Source organism: Cyanistes caeruleus, chromosome 1, assembly GCF_971803275.1.
Source record: "Cyanistes caeruleus chromosome 1, bCyaCae1.hap1.1, whole genome shotgun sequence".
Taxonomy (NCBI): Eukaryota; Metazoa; Chordata; class Aves; order Passeriformes; family Paridae; genus Cyanistes; species Cyanistes caeruleus.
The window spans coordinates 34,582,788-34,596,103 of NC_141701.1; the positions used below are offsets into that span (position 1 = coordinate 34,582,788).

General features: G+C 38.7%; 1 protein-coding gene across 1 annotated transcript in view; it reads left to right on the forward strand.

The window, feature by feature from the left end:
* CPA6 (carboxypeptidase A6) overlaps positions 1-13,316 on the forward strand; it is an 82,571-nt gene that overhangs the window by 46,082 nt on the left and 23,173 nt on the right. Inside the window, exons 5-8 of the mRNA XM_086875024.1 lie at positions 5,336-5,460; positions 8,879-8,993; positions 9,922-10,023; positions 10,856-10,960. Coding sequence (XP_086731150.1) covers positions 5,336-5,460; positions 8,879-8,993; positions 9,922-10,023; positions 10,856-10,960 — 447 coding nt within the window. The remainder of the gene's footprint in view (positions 1-5,335; positions 5,461-8,878; positions 8,994-9,921; positions 10,024-10,855; positions 10,961-13,316) is intronic.

The following is a 13,316-nucleotide window of genomic DNA, read 5'->3' on the forward strand; positions in this document are numbered from 1 at the left end:
GGGAATTCCACACTGGAATGTCACTGAACCATTTTGCAGCACATAAAGGGCAGCTGAAGCAGATTGGCAGTCAGGACTGTCAATTAAGTTCCTTAATTGGCAGGAGCAAGTGAGGGTGAAGTCAGTCCTGGTCCTGAAAATATTTGCAAGGTGAAGACATTTGAAAGGAGCGGCTCTGCACTTTCCAGGCGGACCACAGTGCTGCTGTAATTATGCAGCAGTGTCAGAGTGAACAAGAGTCATTCTTGCTTGCTTTTTTCTCTTCAGATGTACCAACAGAAGTCAAAAATTCAGTTGCACACTGTACACATGCATGTGAGGGCTGTTTGTCTAAGTGGCTGTGTTTCCTATGCGTTATGTGATAAAAACTCAGGTGGTCAAACCTCTCATGGTACCAGTAAGACTAAAGTAGTTTCTACTTCTACTCTCTGCCTTCTAGTATCGAATTTATAATTGAAAACATATCTAATGTCTTTCATGACTGCTTAGGGTTTTTATGCATCTATCAATGAGTATATGGATATAAATGGGAAACCCATGTTTCTTGAAAGGGCCCTTGAGCAAAGAGTACCTCTACTTTCATTATTGACTGCACATTCCCTTTTACAAGAGACTCAAAAATGCCAAGCCATTTCAACTGACAGCATCATAACAATAATTATATTCTGAACTTTACAGTTGACAGCATTTCTCAAAGAAATCCATTCATGGTGATGTTAAGGACAAGGCCAGCTTTTATTGCTTTTTCACATGTATTGCTGGACACAACTCAGTAGGAATAAAAACTGGAATTGCTAGGTAATAAAACATATAACAAAATTACTGTTTTCAGACAAAATACTGTCTTCACACAGATAAATCATAAACTATTTTCTCAAGATACTAAATGTAAGTTATGGAAAAGTTATTCTAGTTATTTTCATGACAAACATCAATCATCTCTTTTGATTGATACATAATTGGAGACCTGATGAGAGCACTAAGCATCTTCCTTTCAGGCTAAATGGAAGAAGAAATTAAACATCTGCTTATGAAAAGGTAGTGAGGGACAACTGGAGGCTACTACCCAAGAAAATGGCTTTAATAACAAAGGCCAGCCTAAACCCCATGATCTAAAGAAGCTGGGAATTTATTTCAATGACTTGAATTTTAAAAAAAGACTGTGGGATTTATCCTGCCATGAGAGTGTTTGTGGGGAAAAGCAGGGAAACTCTTTTCTTCCCAGGCTTCCTTTCCATGGGCATGGAATGACCTGGAGGAAAACTGAACTACTGAATAAAAAACTCCCTGTTTTTTAAAAAACTGTTCTGTTTTCTGTCTTGGCAGAGCAAAAGAATTTTCTGTACACCATTTGTGATATGTAGGATTATACTAACAAAGTGTTTGTATTCTTGGAAAATGATCTGCAGAATTTTAACTTTGGAAAACGTTCTGAATTCTATTAGTTAAGCACCCAAATCTGTTTAAAATATTTGTCCTTTTGCCTTGTGCTTGACTTTTCATCACTATACTGACCAAAACCTGGAGACATGACTAATGAGCTCAGGATTGCTCTACCTTGGAAGGAGTCCAGGTAAGAGCTGATAGATTTATTTGAGCTGTCTTTAACACCTCAGTTCAAAGAGAAACTGCCTACAAAGAAACCTGGCTTTCCTAATCCAAAATTGAACCACAGGGACTTTTATGGGACAAGTGAAGCTGGAAAAAGAACAGGCAGTTTTAAAAGACTGCTTTTTATGTAGTCACAATCAATAATCTCTTACACTTTCTTTGTTAAATAAAGCAATAATGTGTTTAAATACTTTGAAAAAAGATACCTGCCTGTGTGCTCTTACATACCATTTTTTCCTTATAGAAAGCAAGTCAGGATGCTCTTGCCTCCAGTGAGATTCTGGGAAAGAGCATTCATTGTTCATCTGGGGAGCAACCACTGTCCCTCAGAACAGGTACTCATGGTCACTCTTGAGTGGCAGGTGCTGAGTAATTGGTCTCCTGGTCCCAACTCTGAGTGTGCTGAAAAACCTTTCCTGGGCTCTGCTTGTTATCCAGAGGGCTTTAAACATCCCAACGCCTTTTAAAGGCAACCTGCTGCTTGAAAGACAGGAAAAGATGTGCAAAGGAGGTGAGAATATTTAGGTTTGCAGACGTGCTCTAAAGCATATTGCTTTTCCTCTAGCCTCAAGATACGAGGTGAATTTTGAGGTTCAAGTATTTGGCTGTAAACTCAGGTAGTTTTGTAGGAGTTCTGCATTTGTTTTGTAGCTGGAGAATCTTCCTCCCACCTAGCAAATCCTACCACCCACACAGCAAATAGAAGTCTTTTGGCACTGACTGGTACTCCATAATACTGTGTAAAGGCTCATGTGTAGTGTGTGGGGGTAACAAGAGCCCATCACAGAGAGGGAAGAGAATAGGACAGCAATTAGTTTCACTGCCACTCACTAGGCAGCAGAGCCCAGCATGGAAGTCCAAGGCATAATTGTGAGAGGAATGATGTTGAAATAAGAGTGATGACTTCAATAAGACCCTCAGTATCTGTGGGAGATGCAATGATGAAGTGTCCTGAAGATGACAGTGAGTAGAGGATAGTTGGACTTGCTCAGTCCAAACATGCTTGCTCTGAAATCCATCTTCTGTTTGTCACTTTTCATGTACTTGTCACACCAAGGACAGGCTGACAGCTGCAATATATGTAAGATGTCTGTTGGAGAAATGTGTTGCTTGTTATACGTTTTATAAGGCAAAAACCAGCTAGTGACAGAAGTGGTGCTCTGGACAGCACAGGAAGCACTGACTGCTTTGTTTACATTGCAGAGGATGAGAATTTGGAGTCAAAGGACGCCAAATTACTCAAACAGGGAACTGAGATGAAGTGGAATGATTTATATTCTAAATATGGGATTTTTTTGTCTTACTTCCAGGACAATGCCAGGAGTGAAATACAGCATTTTCACTGAAAGAGGATAGTGGCAATATGCCACAGATTTCATTAGTTAAAAAAAGATTGCTTCTGCTTTTGATATTCACTTAGAGCCAGTAATGTGAGGAACAATTAGAATACCTGAGAACTTAAAGAGTCTGGTGATGTTATAACTAATAGTATGAATATTTCTATGGTTGGTTTATCCCCTCCATGGTTATTAAGAATTTTACCAAAATAAATCCTGAGTAACTGTCAAGAACAAAGACATGCTTCAGGTGTATATCAGTTATGATTTGTTGGATTTTTATTTTTCTATTCCAGTTTTGTGGAATTTCTATTCCAGTGCTTCGATATTGCAGTTGGCAAGGAGACACTTCCCTTCAGTTGTTCTTAGCTTGTATGTAACAATTTGTTGTTATTTTTATATAGATAGAGGCTCAGGCTGATCTGATTGATAGACTGTTAGTCTAAAAGCAACAAAATTACCCATTCTGATGTATATTTTTAGGAATGAATCTTAGAAGTCAACTACACATACCTAACTAAACATGTGTGACATTACCCATGTTGAATTGGGGGGGATTTCACTGGGTGTCTATAATTTATCAAAATATGAAAGACAGATAAACTAAGAAACATAGGGTGTTAGCACAGTGAGACAATCTTTATTTGTAAGCAGTATTTAGCACCATTTAATTCATGACTTTGGTTTCTACTGACCATCTGTCATAGCTGCTGTCAGCTTCATAAGCCTCATGAACTTTGCCAGTCCTGGTGTTAGACTTCAAAAGATGCTGCACCCACCCACCACTATGACTTGGATCCAGAGACCATATTGTGGCAGAGTGAAACAAAGAGTGGTTTTGGCAAGAACAAGAAGAGGTTTCAGTTCTGCTCCTTCCAAAGTTGCAGGCATTTAATTGGATTAACTGTGCTGAGGTCACCATTGCTTGAAGAGGTAGCACCAGGTTCAGCATCAGATGCCCTCTTAGTAATCAGAATATTCTTACTCAGGGTCATTTGAGAAATGGTGAGAACTAAACCTGCCTCCCTGTAATCTCTCTGTTGGAAGATTGTACTCCTCTTGAAAATGAGGTCCATAGCAAGACTAGGTAAATGCATTTGATGTTTTCAAATAGCTTCTATGGCATAAAAGAAATGAGAAGCTTTTAAAGTATAGATTATAAAAATCTTTTAAGATAGCTGGAAACCAGTGGACACTCATGAGCTGTGTCAACAGATTCATCAGTGCAGCCTGGCACATCTGATTGCAATGGCACAGAAAAGACAAAAAACTAAAGACATTTATCAAGTATTAATCCTTTTTAGATTCTTTTTAAGAAATGTGTGGGCATGTAGTCAGTATCAATTTCCTTCCTTGTATTCAGCTCACAAACATTTTTTTAAGGCCTGTGGTTCTTGGCATGCCTGTTTGTCATGTTGATAGAGATTGTTGCTGATACTCCCATTTATAATCTCCTATGAATATCCAGAAGTTCTGGAAAGAGTTTTGTTGACTTCCACTGTCCTCACACTGGCTGAGGAGGAACTGTGCTCACCTCTGTTGAAGAGTATGTGCTAGCACAGTATTTTACAACAGGGTGCAGAACACTGAGTTTCAAATCCCCTTGAAAAAGGGATTTGCAAATTGTCTTGCTTTCTTGAAAATTCATGTCCTGGCCTAAAATTTCCAAGTGTATTTCAAATTCGGCAACAAAAGGAAGTAAAAATGGATATGAAACATCCCTTAGGTATGTGCAGATACAGATAGCACAATAATAACAGTGGTATTGTTCAGCAGCTATCATTTTTTACAATATTGTAATAATCTGATTATCTTAATCCTGTTATTTTGACATTTATTCTAAAATGATTGTGTATTCATTGTCTTGGTGACCTGTTACTGACCTCTAACCAGCTTATTATCAAGAATAAAACTTGTGTACATTTTGCAAACAACACTGGTACGTGCTATGTATGCTTTCTTTAGCATTTATTATATATTATTGTGTTTCTTTAGATTTTTTTTGCTGCCCTAATGAACACAGAAAATACCTTGCAAAATAAAAAAGACTCGTGGACTGCATAGAGCTAATATATTGGGGATGTATAGTAGTCTGAGGAGGCGCATGAAGCTGGAAGTAGCTTTTGTTTTGATCTGTTTGATGAGGCATATTCTGAAGATTGTTCTCTATTCCCATTGGCAAATCTCACAGGAGAGTTGTGGTAAGCTGGACACAATCAACCCTCAGAATCTGCTCCGTTAGCATAGGTGTCGAGCTGGACCAGCTGATGCAGTTTTATTGTCTCTACCATGCCTAGAGGGTTTGCCCACCTTCAAGCTTGCCTTCTCCTGGACTTCCCCACCTACACTGAATGCGTGTGAATTACAGGTTGGTTCCTGCACTACAGGTGGACTTGTGGCAGCCCAGCAGCCCCTTCCACATCGTTGAAGGTACAGTCGCTGACGTGCGCGTACCGCAGAACGCGACGCGGAGCCTGCTGCCCTACCTCCAGCAAGAAAACATCCAGTACACGTAAGCCCCTGCTTCACTTCCCATGCCTCGCTCCAGAGACCCGGCCTTGGGGGCAGGTCTGCACCTACCACGCCAAGTGGGCTCGAGAGTACATTCCAAATCACAGCAATTAGGCTGGCAGACAGCTAGGCATTGCCAAGAAAACAACGGCTTTAATGGCAGAGCAGAAAATCTCCCACAGGCAGGCAGCTTTAATTAAATGTCCTCCTTTGGAGTCAAGCTGAAGTGTTTTCAATGTATGTGAAATCACATCTGTTAAGAGAGGGTTGGTAATTACTAATTCTGCAGCCTGCTCTGCCTCTTTCTTTATTTAGTACAAGCAAGGTTTATTTACAAGTGAGCTGCAAATGCAGAGGCAAAACTTCTTCATCAATTATACAGAAACTGCTTCTGTTATTCTCCATTCTTAGTGACCAATGCAAGTCATACAGTACAAATGCACACTTAGGTTCACATATAATTTATAGTGCTCCTTAAAAAAATTCAAGTCAATTTTAGAGTATACTTATCCTTTCATATTTTTCCATATGATATACCGGACAAGAGTAACGATCTTGTCTTTAAAGCCTTCTCAATGACATGTCTACGCATCTGAATAATCAGCTGATGAGTTCTCAAACATTTGCTGAATAAAGACGTACATGAGGCTATTTACACTTATTTCTCAGTGATAAAAGGATGGTGTAAATCATACTGTATATGTATTTATGTATACATATGTATAGTACTCATTAGAATCATATTTTTGTTATAACAATGCTCTCTTCTGAATTAGTTGTTCTAAAAATACAGAAAAAAAACATAAGGAAATTAAGTATACAAGCTCCATAGCTGCAGTTCAGAGTGACTTTCATGTGGGTTCAGCCCTGCTTTGGTTTTGTTTATGTTTAAAACTGAGATGGGTTTTTTCTAATTGTTTTCCTGTGCTTATAAAAAAATGTTCCCTAATTACTGTGACCCAGCAGTTGTATTCACATCTGTTGCTGTTCCTGCTCACAGTAATCACCTTTAATGAAATGACAGAAGGACATTTTATATGTGTTATAAACACTCTCTGTACTTGAAGACCTCTGCTTGGGTTGCAAAGCAATGTGCAAGAGCAAGATCTGCCTGCCAGAGCAAAATGTCTCTGCAGTGTTTACCTCAAAAAACATGCTACAAATGGTAGCACAACACTGGATTAATCTTCCACAGCAAAAATCTCTCTGACTTTTGGCACACAAGTTGTGTGCACTTGGAAGGAAACTGGGCAGCATTTTACCAGGTCCAGACTTGTCCTTTACTCTCCCTCTTATTCTCCTCACTGCCTGTTTTGCATGGTCCCAGCCATTAAGAGCAAAATCCTGCAAAGCCTCGACAAGCATGTGCTTGTCCTGATGAGCCTCCTGAGATCTGTAACTCCACAAGAGCTTCAGGATTCACCATGAGAGCAATAACAGCCATAGTCAGGGAACAGCAGGAGCAGGCTGGCCAAGCAAAGCCATGCCCACAGCACAGCTGGGGTGGGGATCACAGCCCTGAGCTGAAGTGCAGCTCCACAGCCAAGATTTTGTACAGCTCCTTTTCACTTAGCTGATTTTCTTTTTTTATTATTATTATTATTTTTTCCCCCCCACACTACAATGGAACTAGGTTTCTGCATCCCTTTTGGAACTGAAAAAGTCTGGGCCAAGCTCCAAGTAAAATTTCAGCTTGATGCAGTGATGCTTACTTAAATTATGACAAATTCACAAAGTCAGGAAGTATTTCAGCATCCCTAATAATGACCAGCACTTGCTTGTAAAACAGGCTTATTTCTCTTAGGGTTTGACTTCATGACAAGATGGCCATGAAAACAAGCCAGGCATCAGATAAACTCTCTGCACCAAGTTGCCTTGGTTGTAGGTTTTCTGGTAAAGAAACCACTTATGTTGCATTCAGACCTGAGGGACTTAAGAGCCCTTGTGTTATAGGCGCACAGAGTACACAGTCATTTAAAAATAAAGAAAAATGATCAAATCTCATTTAGAGTATAGATGCATTTAACAGAGTGAGCCTGATTCTGGTAGGTGCTTATACTAATCAGAATTCTGAAAAGCAGTCCAGCATTTTTTTAAAATATTAGATGCCCTAATGACTTGAATAAAATCACTCCTTTAATCAGCTTTACAGTACTGGCTTTACAGTATATATAGCACCCAGCAAGTCAAGACTATAATCCTTTGGTTTGCTTAATGAATCTTGCTGATGTAGAATAATGTGATTCCTAATTATACAACTACTTCACTAATGCATTGGAAGATGAGAATAACCTTTACTTTGATTTTACATGTAGACTATTACCTTTGAGGCATCTGCTGCTCAGCTGAGTTAGGAGCAGAGTAAATGCCATTTCTTTTCATCTTTTTCCAATCATGAAAGCTAATGCCTATAAAAATGTAAAAGCTTGAATGTGACTGTCTTTTTATGGGAATGGTGAATTAGTGGCATGGTGATTACAAATTTCCATGCTTTAGGAGAAGGGGGCATATGAGGATGACTCTCAGTTTTACAGTAATGTTGTTACAGATACCTGTGGCAATATTCCCAGCTTCTGCTTCTGTCTGGTGGGATGGATGGGTGCTTCAACTTCTTCCTGATAATTATTTTTAGATGTTTTCTAGAATATTATTTTGTATTTGTGTCACTTTTTATTTTTTCCATTAAACAGGAAAGTTTCAGCTTACACAAGTCTTTCTGCATTTTGCTCTTAATGCAAAGAACCTCTCACTTTTTATGCAAGTATATTGAAATTTCACTTAGTATTTTTCAAATTTTTCCTGAGTTATTTTAACAAACCTGGCAAACAACTACAGCAGAGTAGATAATGTAAACAACAAAGCCCACTTTAGATTTTTTGTTTGCTGTTTTTCCTTGTTTCAGACAGAATGATAATGCTACTGTGTTCTTATTATTTTTGCTTTTCCTCTACAACTTGTAGCTATATGTAATGTTCCATGCCACTCCCAAGAGAAAACGTGTCCATGTTGTTCCTAAGCTTACAAAGATTTTTGAAATGGTTTGAAATCAGTTTTTGAAGATCCATGGTCACATAGTATAATTGGATTATAAAAGAAGACGGTAAATGCTGCTCCATAAGCAAATGAAAGTGGGTGCTCCTTCACATTGGCTACATTATTTACGTCATTCTGTTTTATTTATTTAACAAGCTTATTGTGTTTTTGAAGGCGCTGTTACATTTCAAAGCATCTGGAGTATTTATTTGGCAGCTAATATTTAAGTGAGCCTGAAGCACTCTATTGTCAAAATGTAACAGATGAAGTAAAGTCAGGATGGTTTAATTTCCGCTATATTTCTTCTAAACGTGACTGTTGTTCTGATTTAGCTCTTGTGTTCTTCTAGGTTTTTCAGCAATACTACTATATTTTTTTTTACCTAGGATTCTCATATCAGACCTACAGCAAGCAATAGAAAACCAAACTGGAGGGAGGTCCCATAGGAATCGAAGGTCTCTCCCTGGGTATAACTACGAAGTGTACCACTCCCTGGAAGAGGTGCATTAGAATTCATATTGTTCCTCTTATCTACTACAGTGTTGTTTTTAGTAAGGGAAAGGTTTCATTCTCTCTACAAGTTCCTGTCCATCTTCAGGAGTGTTCTAAGTGTTTCTTCTTCAAAAACAGGCATTTCCTTGAAAAAAATATAAAAATACATTTAATATTTGTATTCAAGGCTTATCTTTACATACAACTCTCTTTCAGAGTATCTGAGTTTGGTTTTTAAAGTAGATCTTTTACTCTGGTGGAATAAGAGATTCAATGAGTGATTGCTCACACTAAGTCATTCAATTAAGCAATACAAGTAAATGCTTAAGTATTTGCAGGGGAGGTACAAATACGTAAAAACACTTATATACAAGCTCATTTATGAGGAGTACTATCCTGGATAATGGCTGGGTAAATAATTCCTGTTGATTTTAGTGTGCTCACATGCACAGTTTCAGTCTGCCCCAAAACAAAGTCACTAGGCTGGACATGGATAGTGCTGCACCACAAGATCTGGTGCCTGTGAAACAAATACTGCAGGTAGCATTGGATCCTGCATGTCTATCTGTTTGCCATTGTGTTCTAGCAGGCAGAAAAAGGGACTTTCTTTATTAATAGTTAATATTTAGTGGAAATGGTGGATTAGCCGCATCCCCGTATTTTTGATGGACAGCTTATGCATTCCAGTAATACCCAACAATGAAATGGGAAAAAAAAACACATGAAGGCTGTATCCAACCTCTGGCTATAGAGCTATAGAGTTCCAAATAATGGTTAAAGTGTGAAAACAAAAACAAACAAACATGACAAAAATAAAAACTACAGTAAAATCAAAAAACAGAGAGAGGACTGAGAGCTGGGCTCAATAAATTTATTAGAGTTTCTTCCCATGAAATAGGAAAAGATTGAAGCAATTATTTTATTTTTATGTTTGCAGATCGAGGACTGGATGCATTATTTGAATAGAACTTTTTCAGATCTTGTTCACATGTTCTCTGTTGGAAAATCCTATGAAGGGAGACCACTGTATGTACTCAAGGTAAAGATTAAATTGTCATTAATGAGACTAAAGTCTGGAATCAGGGGAAGACACTCTTATTTATGTTACAGCATATACACAAGAGACACAGCTTAACAGTGTTTCCTAAGGATGAGTTGCTAAATCTAAGTATCTCCCTGAACATCATCTTAATGAAAAAAGGAGCGGAGGGGGCAGGGGGGGAGCTGGAAAACTAATAGCTAAATCCTATTTACCTGGATTGGATATGCATGGAGAAAGATAACAGGACAAGTTCAATTAGCAGGATTTGGATTTAAGGGGATTGGAAAGCTCTTTGTTTTCAGACAACTTGCAGAGCAGTTATTCTGGAGGAGGATCCCAGAGGACTATGGAGCCCTTCTCAGCATGTGCCACATGTGCTTGTTCTTTAGCTACTGACAAAATTTCAGGGCTATGTGCTCTCAATTTACATGATTAGGACCACAAATTAGAGTGTGTCAGCAAGATGCAAAAAAATCTAACTTTCAGTGTATTTTCTTTTTATCTCCTATTGAAAAGTTCTGAAAATTTGATTCATTATCATGCAATTCATGTAGTTTCACTCTTCCTCACCCTACTCCATGTGATAATCGTTCCTCATAAAAGAGGAACTTTAAAATCTCACTTCTACAGTTCTTTTCCATACGTCAGCCTCATTATCTTGGCGTACCTGCCTAACATTATCTTGGCCATACCTTTTAAAACAGTCAATTTTTATTCCTTTTTATGAGGAAATTGAAAATGGTTTAGTCTTTCTCATTATTTTCTCATCATTATGTTTTCACTAATGTGATGCAATCTGTTGTTATTTTGTGAATATTCTCACTTCAAGTTAGGTAAAAGATCACGGCCCTACAAGAAAGCTGTCTGGATAGACTGTGGGATTCATGCAAGAGAGTGGATTGGCCCAGCCTTTTGCCAGTGGTTTGTGAAAGAGGTAAGTGTTTAAAATTTACAGTCATACAGTTCCTTCTGTTAAATAAACTTTGCCTTTTTGCTGTAACAGATCTAACACACTACTGGTATGGAAAATAACTAGCCATTATACCTCTTCTTTTTAAAATTATTTCTAGAATACTTAAGTGCTTATTAAACAGAGTTGTTAGGGACAGCCAGACACAGCTAGGCACAGGACAAAAATATGCCAGATACATACTGGCAGAGATATGAAGTAGGATTTTATTCCAAGACCTGAAAGTGTGAAGATTTTCAGTAATTTTGGTAATGGCCCAGGTAAATCAGTGCCAGTGTGTACTACTTCAGATCAGTTCAGCATTATTTTTGTTTTAAGGACTTAGTTTAAAGGAGACATTTCTCTTCTTAGGAATAGAAAGCTGAAGTCACAAAATAGTTACAAAACAGAATCACAGAACTGTTTAGGTTTGAAAAGACCTTAAAGCTCATCAAGTCCAAGAGTTAACCTTATACTGCCAAGTCCACCACTGAGCTATCACCCCAAGTGCCACATCTACACATCTTTTAAAAACCTTCAGGGATGGTGGCAAGCTCTTCACTGGCCAGACTGTTCCAATATTTGACAACCCTGTTAGTGAAGAAATCTTTCCCAGTATAAAATCTAAGCCTCCCCTGATTCAACTTGAGGACATTTCCTCCTGTTCTATCACTTGTTACTTGAGATGAGAGGTCACCTGGCTACAGCCTCCTCTAAGGTAGTTGTAGAGAGCAGTAATCTTGAATACCATTTTTTTTTGCACATAATGAGGGTTGCAATATGCTTTTATGAGATTCTTCCTATAAGCACACAATTTTCTTACTTTTCTTCCCACCCATCCCTGTGTAATTCTACAATGTATTAATACCTCCTCTGATTTTGTGAGAGTAAATTTCTGCATCATCAACACCCTAATGCTGAGATGATCATATGATAGTGTGTGGCCTTCCCTTGGGCACCACAACAGCGTATAGGAAAAGTACAGAAGTAATGAGGCCGCTACAGTTTGGATGAGCCTGTCACCAAATAGACTAAATGAGATTCAAGAGCTGGTCTCCAACTTTTGGTGTGCAGCAATGATGTGTCTTCTTATTATGACTCCTGTTAATACAAAGATGAACTAACTTGCAATTTCTGAGCAGCTTTCCTACCCAGGAGAACATGCTGCAGTAAGGAGAGAAGCTGGGACAGAAAGGCCTATTGTTTAAATTCCTCTTCCTTACCAGTTTTCCCATAAAGCAGTACAATATGGCAGTCAGATAAAAATCGCAAGATTTCTTTATAGACCTTATAGCACAATATAGACTGTGGGTGTGTATATAAAAGCCTTCTGGTTGTTACTTGAGATCTTCAGAGAGTAGCTTGTAAGGCTGCTTCTCTAATTATGCAAAAACATTTTCCTGGATTAAAAGCAGTCTCCACAGATTTCCTTCAGACTGCAAAAATGTACCACTTTTGTCTGCCCATCCCATCTCAGAGCAGTATTTCTATCCAGCATTAAAGCAAAAAGCATCAGGAAGAGAATACATTATGCTCATAATCTTCATCATCATATTAAAAATGACTGGCTAAGGAAGAGAGACAATATGATTAGATTGCTTGGTTTAGAATATTACTTTTCTCATTGTATGAATTAGAAATTTTCAGTAAGAATTCTGGGAAAACTGAAGGTCTTTCTGCGTTTCAAACTCTGCAATTCTCTTTTTCTGGCAAACTCCTCCCTTAAGGACCTTTGCAGCCTGGCAGCCCAGTTTTCCATCCTCCCTGGTACTTACAGGCAGTTCTGAGAAAGGGCTGTCAGCTTGGAAACAGATTTTTCCTGGCATGTTTGTTGACTCTAAGGAATAGCACCACAAGTCCATTGATTTAAGGCAAGCAAGAAATGCTAGATTTACATGATGTTGGCTTCTCCTCTAGCAGGAACAGCATATTCCTTTACTATGCAGGCAGCCTGAAATGTCTTACCAAGCTTTCACTTCACCCTGTGATCTCTGACACTTCTTTTTATTGAGGTATATCCATGTTCCTGTGTACAAGAAGCCTTTTCAAGCAATTTAGCTCAGGAAGAAAACCCTCTATGCATAAATGTCACTGAACATTCAAGCCTCAGTCTGGGTGCCTCAAACTTTACCAAATACTCCTACTCAATTTGGGAACCCTCAGCATCTTGCTTGCACCTCTAGAAGGGGCAGTTTCTGATTGACAGTGGATTCGTTGCAAGCAATGGGAGAGCACCTTCGAAGGGTGGAGGTGCCACTGAGCAGCTGCTCGTGTGTTCTTCCTGGGCACGGCAGCAGCTCCCCGCTTTCTGCAAAGAATCTGAAACTGTTCAGCTAAACTG